Here is an 18,552-nt window from a genome sequence, read left to right on the forward strand (position 1 = left end):
AAATGTATTTACACCGAATTTGAATATTTTAACTTTTTAGCATTTTAAAGTAAATTAGTTACCAGTCGTGAAGTGAACTTTCGCAGAGGTGAACAACTTGTGTTTCGCGCGCTCATATGACCTTAGCAGTTGCGAGCGCCGTAAAACCTTATACTACTACTACTACCAAAGGGGGGACATTTCTCGTTCTAATGCACAGTAGAATTGTAAATGGGCTGCTTGAACAATGTCATGCTCATGACTGTGCCTAAGCTACAACAGGAAACTGCCGCTTTTTCTTTCCTAATCCTTACTATCGTCATTTTCCTCTACTTCTTTTGTATGTTTGTCACACTCTTGTGACCTGCTATTTCCGGGGTGCCTTGATAGTAGAAGCAGACTTTGAGCTGTTGAAGCAAGAGAGGTGAGCAGAGTAAGTCTGATTCCCTGTAAGGATTTCTCTGTTGACTTCCACCCCTTGGCGCTCATATGACCTTATGCACCATCTAAGTGACAGTATGACGGCGTCTAAGCGTTTGAATCACATTAATCAACGCCTCTCAACGAGCGCCAATGGTCGCTTGGGCATTTGAGTTATCGACAAAGGGAAATTATTATAGTTTTAAGAGTAATTGTTAAGTTAAGAGTAATTATTTCTGTTATTTGATTGGTTCTTCTGGGGCAGGACTGTTTTTGGCCTCATTGAGTAGGTAAAAAGGACCATTCATCTTAACGTTCAATTTCTAATGGATGTTTTTGTTCTGTGTGTATCAAAGGCAACGTACGTTTGTGACAACGGGGTCGGTCGTTTGTTTTTTCAGCCAGGTCTGAATGGTCCAGAAATCGAACATTAAAGGTTGGGTGGAGGAGGGGAGGTGGGGGGATCTTGTCTTCCTTTCTTAAAAGCGTTCAAGATTATCCAAGAGCACATAGACCATACCAGTTTTCAGGGACCTTTCGATTACCCTGTGTGTGCTGTCCACTTCCATTTGCATTTGTTCCTTTTCAAGGTATTTCAAATTTGTGTTCAACAATTTTGTTTTACAGAGGAACTCGGATTCAACTAGCTCGGTTTCAACGAGATGAGATAGATTCCCCTTTTTTTTTTCTTCTTTAAAATCAATAAAAATAACCCGGATTCAACGAGCACTTAAATCAACGAGCTCGGATTCAACGAGGTCGCTTCCAGGGTGAACAGCCCCCGCAGACGTGGCTTCGCTCATTTTCCTCCCAGAACGAACTTTCTCCATTCCCAGAAACCATCCATTGCCCCTGCATTGTGAACCATTCTTCACATAGCCGATTGCATGGGACCAATCAGCGGCCTTCTTTCCATACCAACACATGCATTGTTGGCACGGGCACATGTCTACTCTAGCGGATGTCGGGGTCGTATGGGCGGCCTGCACACATGTGGCTGTGTGTGTGTGTCGGGGGGGGGGGGGGGGGCACTGGCGGTCCAGGCGTTGAATGTCGCAGAGATACAAACATGTCACAGTCTTTTTTTCCCCTCGGCAACTGATCATTATTACAATGATAAGGTAGTCTTGACATTGATCTACGTAATGAATTGTGCGCTGGTCTGTGGAATCAAAAGTTGCTGTTTGCTAGGCTCTGCACAGCAACACAAGTTTTTGGTAAACAATCGAGATGACACAGGCTTGTGCATTTTTTTTTTGAGTGACAAATTAAGTATTAATACCCGGCACGGATTAACTAATCAATTATTCAAGAATGGTACATGACTGACTCAGCAAGGGGCGCACACTTAAAGTTAATTAAGTAACGCGAAACGTCGCGATAAAAATAAATTCCACTAGTTGTACCGAATGTGAAATAAGCGCCCCTTAGCTGTCAATCATTTGCTTTTTAAAAAATCATTCGTCAGTAGCTTTAGCCACAATTTAGCGACTTGGTCGAGTCAGTATTAACCTATTCTTTGATGCCTTACGCAAACTGCCTTCACAAAATCTTGTGGCTATCGATAGGGTTCGATCTTAGTCGAAGTTAGCAAAGGTTATTTTGGTGTTACCCTCCTGTCAGTTTTGACAAAGGCCACAGTTGTGTGGGTCACGCCACCTATGCGACAGGTAAAAACCTCAACAAGCTGCTGAATCTGCGTGATTCAACCGCCCATTCGCCACCGGGCTGCAAAACTTGCACTTTAGCGGTTGAATCACGTGGAAATTGGGACTGGTGTGATGTAGGCGATTGATTTACTGAAGGATTGAAACACTTTGCAGTAATATTTGAAACTCGGCATTTTAACATAAGGTGTATCATAAGGCTGTACTGCATAAAAGGATTTTTTAAAGTGATTTTCGGAAATTTTGTCACTTATGCAGTTGAATCACACGGCTAGCGATATATAATTGTGCTGTCTGTTACATGCTCTGTGACAACTTATCGTAATACAGAATAGCAATAAAATTTGACTTTGGTGAACTCATGCAGAAAGATTATACCACACAGTCAAATGTTCAAAAAGTGAGTGGGAAAAAGTTTGTAAAGTTTTACAAGATGTTATCTTCAACATTGTAGACATTGTTGAACAAGTTGGGTCAATCAGTAGATATGTACAGTGGTTCACAGCTAGGATTTAATGAATATATACGGGTGACCAAATCAAGTGCTGTGGTAGAAAACAGATCGGCCAACTCGATTAAAGATCGGGGAAAGTTCCAACTCTTTTGCTGTAGTTTGAAAGGTGTTTGGAAATTGGTGTTTCTTGTGTTTTTATTGTTCATGTTGCTACATTGAATGTTTTGGTGTTGACCTTAGAAAATTTAGGAGTCGTTTTGAGAGAAGATTTCGACCCTGAAGAGAATGACTGTGGTACTTGTACTGATTTTGACGAAAAACGTTTTTTTTCCTCCGCTGCCAACGGCAAACTGGGCTATTGCATTGTCGGTGTCAGATGTTTGACTGGTACCTCCCCATTGACACAGTTCAGGCAATATTGTAGGCAGGGTGATGGGGAGAGGGTTGGGGGGGGGATATCTTTATTGTGTTGTCAATGTTCAGATTGCTGTAATTGTTGTTTCTGTACATAAAGTGTTTTTTTATGTGACCACAGAGACAGCTGCTAACTGACAACTGCTATGACCCTAAGGAAGAAAGGAACATCGTGAGTTGTGTGTGCACTTTTGCTGATGTTGTGTAGTTGTTGTTGTTTTTTTGTCCAAAGCTTTGGAAAATATTCATCGTTTGGATAGAAATTTTAGACCCATGGTTAGACTGTATTCAGAACCCTACTTACTTACAGTGTTTTACCAAACCCCTGCTGCCTATAGAAGTTGGAGAAAATACACATTTAGTGTTTTGGACATAATGTTGCTTTGAATTTTGGGTTCTTAGAATAAGGTTTTGTCCCGTAGACTGAAAAACTGGAATTGATTTTCAAAACGGAGGGTATCTGATAATGGTAATGGTATGCAAAACAAGGACAACATGATTTCATTGCGAGATTGGCAACTTTTTAAAATGAATATAAGTCCATTATTTGTGGCCCATAAATATTTCAGAAGTGAGCTGACTGTAAGTTGTAAGTGTAGTAACGTACTTACCAGAGGAGGTTTTCAGGTGAGAAGAGAGGCTTTTTGCTTTGGTTCAGATGTGTATACATGTTTGGAAGCGAAAAGTCATGTGTTGAGACAGCACAGAACCAAAGATCAGATAGTTTTGGAGTCTTATTTATAATACGAGGGACGTCCAGAAAGTAAGTACCGTTTAAAAATAATTATAGAGATAATTTTCCCAATCAAAACGATTTATTTTTTAATACCTCATATATATGACTACTTCTCCTCGTAGTCACCAGAACTGTTGAGGCATTTGTCGTAGCGTGGGATGCGCGTCTGAATGCCCTCACTGTAGAAAGCTGCCGCCTGCGTTGTCAGCCAATGTCCTGTCTCTCTTGTGAGATCAGTGTCTGAGTCAAAGTCCTGCCTGTCCAAAAACTTTTTCAGATGCAGGAACAGATGAAAGTTACTTGGAGCCAGGTCTGAGCTGTACAATGGGTGCTTCAACTGTTCCCATCAGAAGGAGGCGATCAGCTTTTGGGTCTGTGCAGACTTGTGAGGATTTTCATTGTCGTAAAGCAGAACAACGCCGTGGCTAAGCATTCCGCGTCTTTTGTTTTGAATCGCTCTACCCAGTTTTTTAAGTGTGTTGCAGTACACATCAGAGTTAATTGTCATCTCATTTCCCAAAACTTCTACTAGAAGAACTCCTTGCCTGTCCCAAAAAACTGTACACATGACTTTTTTTCCTGACACGGCCTGCTTGAACTTTTTTGGCTGGAGCAAATCCGCATCGACTGCTGCTTTGACTCGGGCGTGGAGTGGGGCAATCAGGTTTAATAACGGAGGCCTCGGTTTCATCCCTCGTCACAATAGTACGAGTAGGAAAGCCATCTCCTTCGTCATTGTAACGTGTCAGGAATGTCAATGCGCTGGCAGCCCATTGATCTTTATGCTCTTGTGTCAGCTGCTTAGGTACCCAGCGTGAGCACACCTTTCGATAACCCAAATGGTCAGTGACATTTCACGCAGAAGCGGCCTTGAAATCTCAGAAAAGTTTGAAGAGAATGAGGAAAGGGTAAAACGCCGGTCTTCCTTTACCTTTTTATATCAACTTTGTTCATCAAATCATCACGGACCTAAGATGGACGCCCCGCACCATGCTTTCACCCATTGCATTTTCACCACAACTTCAGAAATCTGATGTCACTAGGCTTCATGATCTTTGCTGTCAGAAAACGAATAACTGACCAAATTTCACTGTCAGTGTAATTTTCAATCTTGGAAGACATGTTGAAGCTTCAAAAGGGTGTGGGATGTTTGATACAAAATGTGGCTGTGTAAAGTGGCAGGGAAAGAACTGGATGAGATGTTTTACAAGCGTTGTAGATTGTTGTGTACAACGGCAAGATGGAAGCTGAGGGCTCTTTCCAGTTCAGTATTTAACACATCAACTCACTGTGGTGTAAAATTGGGAATATCCTAACCCAGTTCATTTCTGCACGTCCCTCGTAATAGTAATAATGATATATAACATTTATATAACGCATTTCCAAAAAAAAGAAGCTCAGTGCACTTTCTCAGGGTTGTGAATTGGAAAGACATTATTGTTACTGAGAGGTGGATCAAAAGTGAATTGTGTGTGATTGTCTTACTGTGACAGTTTGCCTGAGCCTGCATGGTAAGTCAAGGAAGGGTAATCAGTTTGTGAGTCTGCATGGTAAGTCAAGGAAGGGTAATCAGTTTGTTAGCCTCATGGCAAGTCAAGGAACAGTAATCAGTTTGTTAGCCTCATGGTAAGTCAAGGAACAGTAATCAGTTTGTTGGCCTGCATGGTAAGTCAAGGAACAGTAATCAGTTTGTTAGCCTGCATGGTAAGTCAAGGAACAGTAATCAGTTTGTTAGCCTGCATGGTAAGTCAAGGAACAGTAATCAGTTTGTTAACCAGAAAAGTGAGGTATAGTATCCACTGAGGGATCACAGCTCTAAAAATAGAAATCTCATGTGTTATGGCGGGTCAACTAAGAAATAGTTGACAACTTTCCAGTGATCAGTTGCGTGCGAACTCGATAGAAATCTTGCGTCGATTTGTTTTTATGGAAGATATTTTGTCATTACGTGCAGACGTATTGACTTTTTTTATTTCACCCAAGCAACAGGAGACAGGTCTCAATGGCATGTTGTTGGGTTTTTTGGTGCGTGAGTTGAATTTACAATTTTGGTGATTTTATAGTTGCTCGTGGAATTTAATGTTAAAAGGGATGTGTCCGAACTGAGAAAAAGAAATTGTATTCCCTACACATCTGTGTGTATGTGTGCTGGTAAAATGTACGCAGTGTGACCCATGTATGTATAACACGCAGGTGATGTTTTTTACACTCTTTTTCTGAATCACACGTAGTGGAGTTAAAATACATGGATTAGTATACATCTATGAGGATGCAAATCTCAAATTCAAAGTTCTCTCAAAAAACAAAATGGTCAAAGCGCTAAAAAAAAAGAGCAAGCAAAATTTGGAAAGCTCACAGTGTACAGTAGTGCAGGACACTAAATGCTCAGTCAGTTTGAACTGGTCATTGACATTTTTATTCTGCCGGAGAGCTTTGAAAGTAAGTAAGCGCTGATTTGTAAAACGTACATTTTACTGAAGAAACTTCTGTGACAATAGTGTAAATCATGTCATAAGCCACACCCATAGCAACAACATTTTAGATTGCGCTTACATAAAGTTTCCATGATAAACAGTTCACATTGTACACACACCTCTTCTCATGGGTCAGACGTTATAGCATATCTCCATCACTGGCCTTATTCAGGGGGGCGGTTGGTTAACAGTTTCCTTTGATGGACAAATTTGAACACTAAAAAATGAAGTGAAATTCCTTTTCAATTTCGTGGGAGGTACACCATTATTCACATGAAATTGAATTTACACAGTTCACATTGTACACACACCTCTTCTCATGGGTCAAACGTTATTGCATATCTCCATCACTGGCCTTATTCAAGGGGGGGGGTGGGGGGGGGGGTTGGTTAACAGTTTCCTTTGATGGACAAATTTGAACAATAAAAAGTGAAGTGAAATTCATCTTCAATTTCGTGGGAGGTACACCATTACTCACATGAAATTGAATTTACTCATTTCCACCGTTACAGATCATTATTTTATTTTTCCAGCAACACCACACTGAGGTTGATATGACAATGAGCGAGCCAGCAAGTGGAAACACGGACGTTGTGTGTGGTGTGTAAGGATTGGAGCGAGGACCGAGGTTCCCATGCTGAGCCAGACGGTGTGGCTTGTCTGGGAGGGTGCGGAGGGGAAGGATTCAAGGATTTTTTTTTTCTTTTTGTTCTTTTTATGATTGTTGAAGATTTTGAATTACACTGCAACTGCAAGTGCTATTGAGACAGTGTGATAATCTGTAGGATCTATTTTCTGTATGTTTTTTAATAAATGTGCCATCGCCATCAGCAGATTAGTCTTCCCACGGACAGTCAGTGATGTTATAACTTACTTATTACCCAGACCAACAATAGTAAAGTGGTCTTTGTCTAGGAACTCAATTGTTAAGCGACACAAAAATGGGTTCTAATGCAGGAACTCTTATGTCGAGGTCAGCGAGATTCATAAAGTCCGTAATGTGTTGACGTGACGTTCCCCACCGAGCATTTTTAAGAGCAGTAGACGACTTGCACAGATAGCAGTCGCACCGTAGAGTTCATGTCAGCTTCTGCCTCAGATCACACCTCATGTTGTTATATTCCTTCAAAACTGGTTAAAGTTAAAGACTGACCTGGTTAATTCATAATTAATGCTTTTCCATTTTGTGCTGTTTTAGACCTGTATCAAAGATGGCAGCTCTTCCTGTGCCTCCCGCGTAAGGTGATCTATTTTTTACAATGTTTGTACTTATCATGTAAATTGTACTCAGTGGTAGTGTTCACTGACAAGTTTGCCGAAAGTATTGTTCAACATTCTCACAGAGTCTAGCGCACACATAGCCAAATCAGCAGGGTATGGAAATATTTTTGTTACATACAAATTCCGCCATGTCCGTGTTTTAAGTGAAAAGAACATACAATGTAGGAAAAAAATTTGGAACCTGAAAATCTGTTTGTTATGTGTGTGTGCTGGACTGCAGTCGTCTTTCACGACGCCAGTGAATGGGAAGCTCAATTTCTGACTTGTTCAGGCTGGGACACAGGCGGCCGACGAAAGCTCTCATCAAATCCCGATCCTGAGCCAGTTTCCCCAGTTGTCCCCAAGTATGCCTCAATTTCCCTTTGTCCTCTGCCCCTCTCAAGGCCATTTGTTCTTTGGTTGGCCTTGCTTTCTTTTGTCTTGCGGATTCCAGCCTAGGGCTTGCCTTGTGATGCTGACTGTTGGCTTTCTCATCCTGTGACTGATCCATCTCCACCGTATTGTACTTAAATCTGAGCTTTGCACAAAATCTTTAATTTTACATAGTGATATCTTGCGGATGCAGCAGGAAAAACTTTTCTCTGTACTACTTCACTGTCCGCGGTGAGCCAAGAAATTCAAACTCTCTTTCTTTGCTTGCAACAATTGTGACATTTTGGTCTTGTACGATGCTTTATCAAACTTTTCTCTGCCAAAACTGATCTCAGTGGCCATACCAGAAGCCAGAGGCCATGTTAATTTTTAATTCTGCTATTTTGCTAGAGAAATATTCTCCTCTGCTGATGCATTGGTCATTGCCAGATATTGATACTTATTATTACAAAATTTTACGAGACTTTTCTTGTGTTGTTGTGATATGTCTTTTTGAGCTGCTGTAAATTTTCTTTCGTCCTCTATGCAAAGTTGTGAAGTATTTATTTAATATTAAGTGAAGCATTCCTTCCTTTAGCAATTTTACAGTCTGTGTCAGTGATGTCAAAACAAAATGCTACAACGAAACTATGTTTACACTTGAGCAAGTTTTCTTGTTTTTAAAGAGAGCCATAAATTTTTTAGGAACATTTTATTGTAAATTCATTTGTATTTTGTACATTTCCCTTGAGTGACTTAGGAGTTAATTGTGTTTCCTCTCTGACATTTTTTAATGAAATGTTGGTGCAAAAAGTGTAGTTTGTTTGGAATTTTATTCTGTATGTTCTCATAGTTCTCTATGTACTACAACCCACATCCAATGAATGCCTACAAGTCTTAATATGTGATGTCAATATGGAGAGCACTGTAAGGTTTCATCTTGATTGTGGTGGAAAGTTTTGCTTGTTAACCCTATCTGTACGCCTTGGGGTCATTTTGTACCCCCAGGGTTGTATTCTTCACATTTTAGAATACTTCTATTACGAAGATCTCTTCGAAACTTTCAGTATTTCTCAAAAAATCATTTTGACAGACTGCTATGCAAAGCGTACGGATTGGATTAACGAGTAAATTTCTTCTTTGGAAAGTAGTGGCACAGAGTTCCCCACGTCGTAGGGTTACAATAGTAAAACACAACGTACGGATAGGGTTAAGTGGTGGTACAGAGTTCCCCACGTCATATGGATACGATAGTATAACAAGACTTCCCACCTGCACACGTACAGAATGACTCAAATCAGACATTTTTAAGTTGAATTATCCCTGCACATGCAATGATTAATTTGCATGTAAAAATATATTAATATATACTCTTTTTTTTATAACAGTAATGGTATTTATCCTATACAAAGTTGTGAAGTACAGTCAGGACTGACACATGTGTTCGACTCGTCCATAATTCCGGTAAACAGTATAATTATAATGAAAGAAATAAAGAGCTTTCACTGGGGAACAGCAAATTGTAGGAGCCATCTGTGATTTTGGGTTTTCCATGTTCGCATTATCTGTGCCCGGCTGTATTTAATATAAAGTGAAACATTCCATGTTTAGTTTTAGCCATGTTGCTTTCAGTGTCTGTGATGTAGATGTCGAAGCAAACTGCTTCAGTGAACTTGTGAAATTATTCTTTTTCTTACAGAGTATGATGTGGTTTTGGGAACATAAAAAATTTTATATATGTATATATATATTCATTTATAGAATTTTTACTAATAAATCAAATTTTATTCTCCACAAGACTTATGAGTTCATTTTGTTTGCTCACTAGACATGTATATTTTCTGAAAATGAGTGCGGAAAGGGCATGACTTGATAGACCTGTATCTCTTCAAAATACTTTTTCGCTCGCATTATAAAAAAAAACAGTACCATGGTCTATTGCGGCAGCATCCGTGCGGGCAATGTTCCGCAGCTGCAGGTGGTGCTGTGTGGGCTGTGTTGGTCAACTTGTTCTGCCCCTTGATGATGGTCTCTGGCACTCCCCCCCCCCCCCCCCCCCTTTGCCCCGGGGCAGTGCTACAACTGACTGACTGAAGCTGCCTTTAGAAAGGGGGATATTTAAAATGTTCTTTTGGACAGTAGAATTGTAAATTTGGTGGCCTAGTGGTTAGGCTCTCAGACTCGCAACCGTAAGGTCGTGAGTTTGAATCCCGTCAGGGGCCGGACGTTGTGTCCTTGGGAAAGGCACTTTGCACAAATTTTCCTCACTTCACCCAGGTGGGAATGGGTACCCGGCTATAGAGAGTGAAAGATCTTGTCAGTTTGTTAGTGTTTGAGCGCTTAATCAGCTGCATGCACTGTATGCTTCCCGGGAAGCTGAGAATGTTTCGGAGTGTTCTATGGTCTGCTGGGGTAATAATATAGTGTAAAGCGCGTAGAGCCTGCTGTTGAGCGGGGATATGCGCTATACAAATGCTATATTTATTATTATTATTATTAAATGGGCTGATTAATCAATGTCATGCTCATACTGTGCCGGAACAGCAATGGGGGAACTGCTGCTTTTTCTTTCCTAATCCTTACTATCGTCATTTTTCCTCTACTTCTTTTGTATGTTTGTCACTCTCTTGTGAACTGCTATTTGGTATTCGAAACAGACTTTGTGCTGTTGAGGCAAGAGAGGTGAGCAGAGTAAGCCTGATTCCCCTTTTGGACTTCTCTGTTGACATCCAGCCCTTGGCGCTCATATGACCTTATGCAGTTGCGAGTGCTGTAAAACCTTACTACCCATTAGGGCAGTGCCACTGACTGTAGTGTCTTTAGGCCATTCCCAAAGGGGGGACATTTCTCGTTCATGCACAGTAGAATTATAAATGGGCTGATTCATCAATGTCATGCTCATAACTGTGCCTGATCTACAACAGGGAACTGCTGCTTTTTCTTTCCTAATCCTTACTATTGTCATTTTTTCTCTACTTCTTTTGTATGTTTGTCACACTCACACTCTTGTGACCAACTATTTCCGGGGTGCCTTGATAGTCGAAGCAGACTTTGTGCTGTTGAAGCTAGAGAGGTGAGCAGAGTAAGTCTGATTCCCTGTAAGGACTTCTCTGTTGACATCCACCCCTTGGTGCTCATATGACTTTATATGCAGTTTCGAACGCCATAAAACCTCTACTAAAACTTAACTAAAAACCTTACTAAAGCTAACAGCCGATGGTCTCTGGCATCTGTGCTGTAGTGGTTAGGCGTTTTGCCGTGGCACGCAGGAGACTCCAGTTTTGATTCTCATGTGGGGAGAAATGTTATCGTATATGATCTCTGTCATTCTTTTTGGGACATTGATTCCCTCTCAGCCCGGGTTGACCCGACAGGCAGAGTCAAAGCCCGCCTCCTAAATGACCTAAATTCTGTTGGTGGGGGTCTAATTATCTGCATTTTAAAAAAGTGAAAATGGTCGTTTTTTCTCAAGTTCTAAAGCTGATCTAGGTGGTGTAGGTATATATAATGTACAAACACACCTTACGAACATCAGTGCACTTTCATGGAGGTTAGCACTCCTTCCATTCTCTCGCTTTCCAAAGAAGGGGGGGGGTGTGTCTTGTTCTTACATGTGCCATGCAGCGAAGGTACCCCAGCCATCTGAATTTGCATTACATAATAATGATAATACTTCTAATAATAATAATAATAATAAATAACAACTTTTTTAACATTACAAAAACCTCAGTGCTTTCTTGTCCTATCTCCATTTTTTTTTTACATTAAAAATGTGACTTCTTCTTAAGCTCACTTTTTGTTATGAACTGTTTTCACTGTTATAAAAAATGGAGATAGGACAAAAAAGCACTGAGGTCGCGAATAACAAAAATAATGTATATTGATAATAATAAGAAGAAGAAGAATAGCATTTGTACAGCACATTCCCTGCTCCACAGCAAGCAGGAGGCTCTTGTGGTCTAGAGGTACGATGTTCACCTCTAAGGCAATAGGTCCGGGGTTCGAAACCTCACAGCAACAGAAAATTTTCTTCTCTGGAAAAAGGTTCTCCTATCACCGGTCACCTCCTTTCCTGTTCTCTAATCAATACTAATCATGTTCTGTGATCTGCTTTCCTCTCCATTTTTTGACTCCTCCCCCCCCCTTTCCCATCCCTTTGGGCTCCTGACTCTTTCTACTGCCACTCCTGGCTCCTTAATCGTACTGCTATCTTTCAGCCACACTCCTAATCTTAGGGTAGGTAAGGTCGAACACCTAGCCTTCTCGGATATGGGAGAAAAAATATTGGAGGTCCCATGTGCAAGTTGCGCACGTTAAAGATCCCATGGTGGTCCTAAAAACTATAAGAATTGGCATCGGCCACCACCAGGGCAAAAATTCAAAATTGATTCCAACCCAACTGAAAATACTTCAAGTGTCCCGCGCTCTCATATGACCCAATGCAGTTGCGAGCGTCGTAAAACACTTACCAAAACAAACAAAAACAGCAAGTTCTAACTCTAAACGCTTTGCATTCTGTGTGTGAAAACAAAGCAAAGCGCCTGACCACTGCATCAAAGAAGATAGTCTGCTTGCAGCGGCTCCACCCCACTACACACTATCAATGGAGGCTCCACCCCACTACACTACACACTATCAATGGAGGCTCCACCCCACTACACACTATCAATGGAGGCTCCACCCCACTACACACTATCAATGGAGGCTCCACCCCACTACACTACACACTATCAATGGAGGCTCCACCCCACTACACACTATCAATGGAGGCTCCACCCCACTACACTTCACACTCTCAATGGAGACTCCACCCCACTACAAACTATCAATGGAGGCTCCACCCCTCTACACTACAAACTATCAATGGAGGCTCCACCCCACTACACACTATCAATGGAGGCTCCACCCCACTACACACTATCAATGGAGGCTCCACCCCACTACACTTCACATTCTTAATGGAGACTCCACCCCACTACAAACTATCAATGGAGGCTCCACCCCACTACACTTCACACTCTCAATGGAGGCTCCACCCCACTACACTACACACTATCAATGGAGGCTCCACCCCACTACACACTATCAATGGAGGCTCCACCCCACTACACACTATCAATGGAGGCTCCACCCCTTTACACACTATCAATGGAGACTCCACCCCTCTACACACTATCAATGGAGGCTCCACCCCACTACACACTATCAATTAAGATTCCACCCCACTACACACTATCAATAGAGACTCCTCCCCACTACACACTGTCACTGTCAGTGTCAGCACAGGCCACACCCAAAAGACAGTTTCAACAGACAACATTATGAAATTGAAAAAACTCTCTTTAAAAAAGTCACACGAACATTTGAACTAACATCTTGCCTTTTTGAAAGATGTTAGTTCAACAGATGTTAGTGTAACTTTTAGTCCCAAAGCCGGAGACAGGGGTTTGAACCCTAGCTAGGGAGTCTTCATCAACATCAAACAAGAAATGGACGTTAACCCATTGGTCATGCTTCTCAAACGACCTTCATTGTTCAGCACAGAGAATCAAATTAAAACAACAGGCAACAATAACAGGGGAAAAAAAGGGGAAAAAATACCATGGACAAGTTCTAGTGAAATACATTATAATGCATGTAAATGTAATAAATAACTCGTGTTAAGATGTTGCTTTGAGTTCAGATATAACGAAGAAGTCAAGGTGCCCAACAACTGCCACTCTGGATGTAATTTGAGGTCAATAATACTGCACTATAAAGACACTATAAAGTTATACAGGCTTACACTCTTCTAACCTGTAAAACATCCTTTAAATTCTACCCTGTAAAACATTCTATAGCCTACATTCTAACTGCAAATCCTCGGGCATTGCGCCGGTGTTAGCGCCTAAAGATGGTAAGTCATGATCCTTTTGGTTTTAGCTCAGAGCACCCTTAACGTATTGGCTGTAAATTAAATTTAAAATTCCTTTTGTCTTGGGGCATCATTAGCAGAGAGTTCAGTAATTTCCTGATGATGAAAAGAGGGTGGGCATTCTGTAAATAGCGTAGGCCTACTTTGACAAACACACACACACTAGGCCTACTTTCACACACACACACACACACACACACACACACACACACACACACACACACACAAAAACACACACAAATCTTAAGTGTCGTGCTGCAAATTAGATTTAGGTCATGAATATGGTCGCTGGTGGCCAAGAACCACAGAGATGACTTATAAGTATCAATGGAAATGGTTGGACATGAACGGAGCATTCCTACGGGGAAACTATGTGCTAGATAGGTTAGCTGTGATCACAAGCCCAATTAAATCATAGCATAGCAAGTCATTTCTTTCTTTTGTGAATTACAATTGTGTGGAGATATATGATAATGTGGAGCCTGTTGGCTAAAACTGCAGATTCAGGTCATTAACATCTTCTAATTCTAGGAACATTTATTATAACAGGTATCTAGAGGAAAAAACACAAGTGAACGTTTTTATTATGATACAGTATTACATGGAGAAATATATTTTCAAGTGGCTTCATTTGGTCCACTTTAATTAACTTGATGGGATGGCGTTCAGTGTAAAAGTAACCCCCAGTGACTCTGAAGACACCACTTACCCACAAGCTCAAAGATCGTGACCTTTTGACAATGTAGTCATGGTTCATTGCATGAGGCGCATCTACTCTTACAGCACACAAAACTGGGTTCCGTTTGCTGGGTAAACATTCTTGCTCATTTCTTTCATCTTTCATTCTTTCCTTGTTTTATCAAATCTTGCCAAGTCAGCCAGAAGAAATGACACAAAACCAACGATTTAGTACAATGTACCCAATGCACACTGCAAATCAAATTCATTTGACCCGAGTGAAGGCCAGCCAGGTTTTCATCCATGGAAGGAAAATGCTACAATGTTGGCACAGCGCGACCGATTCGACTCCAAACTTTGAAAAACAAAGGCGTTTGGCTTTCAAGGTCACGATCAGATTTTTTCGAAATCAGTTGAATTGTGCAAAAATGGTATCTTTTGCCACTTCTTGGAATAAAATCAGACTAGCCCCAACTCGATCAATAAATGAATTCGATTGGTACTGTGCACTCAGTATAATAATGATAATACATGTAACGATAGTTCGTCCATCAATCTCTGATGATAGCCAATGCAACTGCAGAGGATAATAATATTCTTAAGAGAAATAGATAAAATACAGATAAAGATGACTTGTGACTTTTGCACTCGGTATAAGAACGTGCACACTCTAAAACCCCCACAAAATTTCCTACCAACTGAAAATATTTAATGTGTCCCGTGGGCTCATATAACCTTATGCAGTTGCGATCGCCATAAAACACTTTTTAAAAAAACAATAACAAAATCCCCAGCCCTTACACGAAGCAGCCAAAGGGTAAAATCCCCAGGGGCGTGTTTGACAGGTTCTGTCCCCGTGATTTTATGCACCCCGCATAATTTAGCAAAATTTGATCACTTTTGGCATAATATCTGATTATTTTCCTTTATCATTCTTTGTTTTTAAAAAAAAGAATCGCATAATTTCACATTTTTTGGGTTCAGTTTGCATAATTTCAGAATTTTTTTGCTTAAAACGACGGGGACAGGACAGGTTAGATCCTAGTACATCAGACAGTCCCAGACAGGATAACCCTCTGGCTAACAATATATGAGCTCCATCTGCCTGCTGTCTGCAAATTGAAAGCGGTTGAAGGATGCAAAAGTATAACTATACTGCACCTGCCATTCCGTCGTCTTCGGGGATTGACCTCATGCGATACAATGGTGCTGTCAAAGAAGCAACTATTGGCACTGCTGTTGTATTTGCAAAAAAGATGGTGCAGTAGACACCGATCAGTGTTGATTCATCTTTTACAGAGATAGTTAAACAAATGTGAATATCATCACTAAATGACCCACTTGCGACATGATACTCAAAAGTTCAAAGAGTAATTTCGAATGGATCCATCAACATTTGACTATTTAACACACACATGCTCATAAATCGCAAATCTTTCACACTCGGGGGAGGGGGGGGGGGGTTCGGGTACGCTGAGCTCAAATCTAATCTTCTTTAAAATGCGAATTGACGCAATTTTTGACATTTTAGACTTTGATTTTTCCTGTCCTGGCTGCAGCGATGACTCATTTCCTGTCTTGGACCGGCCATCCTGACGGACAGAATGCTGCATGTGATAATCAAACCCGGCTGTCTCCAAACAACGTCTGCAAGTTGGACTTGGTATAAAAGGCCCATCCGTCAACTCTTTGTCTCATTAATAGTAACCTTGGCACGCTGCATTTTGTCCATCACTTTGTTGTCTTCAAACTGGGCTTAGTAGATTTTTGGCCTTACACGCTTGTTGGTTATTGTGTCGCGCCGAGGTGGAATCAGGCGCTCGTCAGTTTTGGGGCATATATATAGAGTTACAATATCATCTACTACCTTCTTTATTTGTCTCCCTTTCATTTTTGAAAAAATACTCATCCACTTGAATAGAAGTCAAGATATTTGCCATGAAGGAGGGTGGGTTGTTTGGCGTCATTGGTAAAATTAGCAAGAAAATGGTTGACAAAGTTTGATGACTTCCAAATTTGAGCGTCCTTGGAAACTGGAAATTGACATTTTTGTACCTTTCATCAACATATTTCCGTCAAAATCATACAGAAATGTGCTCGTAGATGGAAATAAAGGGTGAAGAACCACAGGGAAAAATAATAATATTTGAAATATGATAAAAATTGCCCAACGGCGGTGGGAAAGCGTCGGTGTCTTTGATTTCATTATTTGACGAGCCCTGATTTCACCACAATGCCACACAGTTGGTTGCGTTGACCCTAAAAGTGCCAGTTGTTGGGGGGAAGTTGCTTTTGAGGAGTCCACTGAAAATACGGGCATAGTCACGAACTTAAAATCATAAGGGTATCAATTTTGAACACTTGTTGACTCATAACTGTATTTCTGTTCAGCTTTTGGTTGATTATTGTTGTTAGATTTCCCATCCAACAAACATATAAAATAAACCGTCAGCCAAACAAATGAAATTATGAGTCTACAAGCTTTTAAAATTGACACCCTCACAATTTCCAGTTTGTGACTACGCCCGTTTTATCAGTAGACTCCTCCTTTGTTCACCCCTGCAAGCAGAAACACAGCAATATTATGTTTCCTAGAACAGAAGCTGTCATCACCAGACATTGCACTTCTTCTCAGGGTTCATAGGCGACCCTTTAGGGCAGTTGAAAGCCTTGGCAAAATCTTCAGAGTTCTGGACAGAGCCGATTACCCTGGGGGAAGATATAAATAATAATGATAATAAAGATAACAATTATAACAGTAATTTCAACTACTATGACTACTACTACTACTATTAGTACTACCACCACCACTACTACTACTTCTACTACTACTAATACTAATAATAATAATCATAATAATGATAATAGTAATAGTAACAGTGGTAGTGATAGAAAATAATAATAAAAATAATTTAAGATAAAAAAATAAATGAATAAATAAAAATAATAATAATAATAATAGTAATAATAATAATAATAATAATATTAAGGATAAAGATAATAATAATGATAAAACAATATGACGATGACTAATGTATCAGCAGAGCAAAATAATATTCTTAAGAGAAACAGAAGAAATTATTTTGGGTTAAGGCAACTTGTGGCTTCTGTGACTGTGATCATTTACTCACAAACATCTATCTGTCACTGGAAACGAGAAAAAGAGTACTGAAAAGTTACATCGAGCTAATCCTATTATACGGGTGCGAAGCATGGACAATCAATAAACAGCTGGATAGAACAACTGTGGCGACAGAGTTGTGGTTCATAAGACGCAATCTACGTATCCCATGGACAGCTAGAAAAACAAACAAAGAAGTCTTGGTTGAAGCAAATTGCAGCAGACAGCTTATGATGAATATACAAAAGCGACAGGCAAATTTCTTCGGACACACAATGCGGAAAGAAGCATTGGAGAATATTGTAACAATAGGCAAGTTTGATGGAAAGAGAGGCAGAGGCAGACAGATGGAAAAGATACTGGACAAGATGACAGCATGGCTGGGAGCAGCAAGAACAACAGACACCATTGCTGCAACACAAGACAAAGTGAAGTGGAAGTCCATGATCGCCCTCGCCAGTCGGCAAGGCACCGGATGATAATGATGACTATGAAAAATTCTAGCAGAAAAGAGTTTGCCACACGTTGGGCTTTATTTTGAAAAGCTTCCGTTCCACTTATAGTAGGTAAGTGCAGCTTGCAGGTTTGACTTTTACTCTTTAGCTTCTGTGGCTAAGTGAGCAGTGAGTTCAGATTCAAGTAATGTCTAGCAAGTGTCAATGACACGTTATTCGTGTGATGTTCAGTCAACTTAATTTAATCAATGGAGAGTCAGAAGAGTGAGTTTCAACAGATAGGTTGTGTTTAATGTTTACTCACAGGACAGGAAGTAGTTCGACTGTTAGGACGTAGTTCTATCCTTAGGTCAACTCGAGTAACTTCACAATGACTAAATACATGTAACAACATGGGGTTTAGATGGGTGGTCACTGGGGTGTGTCCTTGAGCAAGACACGACAACCCAAGCTCAAAATACAGGGCGCTGTACAGTGGCGACTGGCAATGGCATGGTTGTAAATTGTTCTGTATTGCTTATATTTATATTTGTATGTTTTGTGCACTTATTTAATGCGTGTGTGTGTGTGTGTGTGTGTGTGTGTGTGTGTGTGTGTGTGTGTGTGTG

The 18,552-nt window shown here is 40.6% G+C and overlaps 2 protein-coding genes across 2 annotated transcripts in view; one reads left to right on the forward strand and one right to left on the reverse strand.

Moving 5' to 3' along the window:
• LOC101846007 overlaps positions 1-8,696 on the forward strand; it is a gene marked incomplete in the record, with an annotated part of 62,964 nt that extends 54,268 nt beyond the window's left edge. Inside the window, 2 exon segments of the mRNA XM_005101785.3 lie at positions 3,056-3,106; positions 6,678-8,696. Of these exon segments, the coding sequence (XP_005101842.2) occupies positions 3,056-3,072 (17 nt within the window).
• Positions 8,697-16,824: 8,128 nt separating this feature from the next.
• The window catches only part of LOC101849854 (neprilysin-4), a gene marked incomplete at its 5' end in the record, with an annotated part of 34,377 nt that continues 32,649 nt past the window's right edge, over positions 16,825-18,552 (reverse strand). The window contains 1 exon segment of the mRNA XM_013084510.2: positions 16,825-17,077. Coding sequence (XP_012939964.1) covers positions 16,978-17,077 — 100 coding nt within the window.

This window comes from Aplysia californica, unplaced genomic scaffold (assembly GCF_000002075.1).
Source record: "Aplysia californica isolate F4 #8 unplaced genomic scaffold, AplCal3.0 scaffold00299, whole genome shotgun sequence".
NCBI lineage: Eukaryota > Metazoa > Mollusca > Gastropoda > Aplysiida > Aplysiidae > Aplysia > Aplysia californica.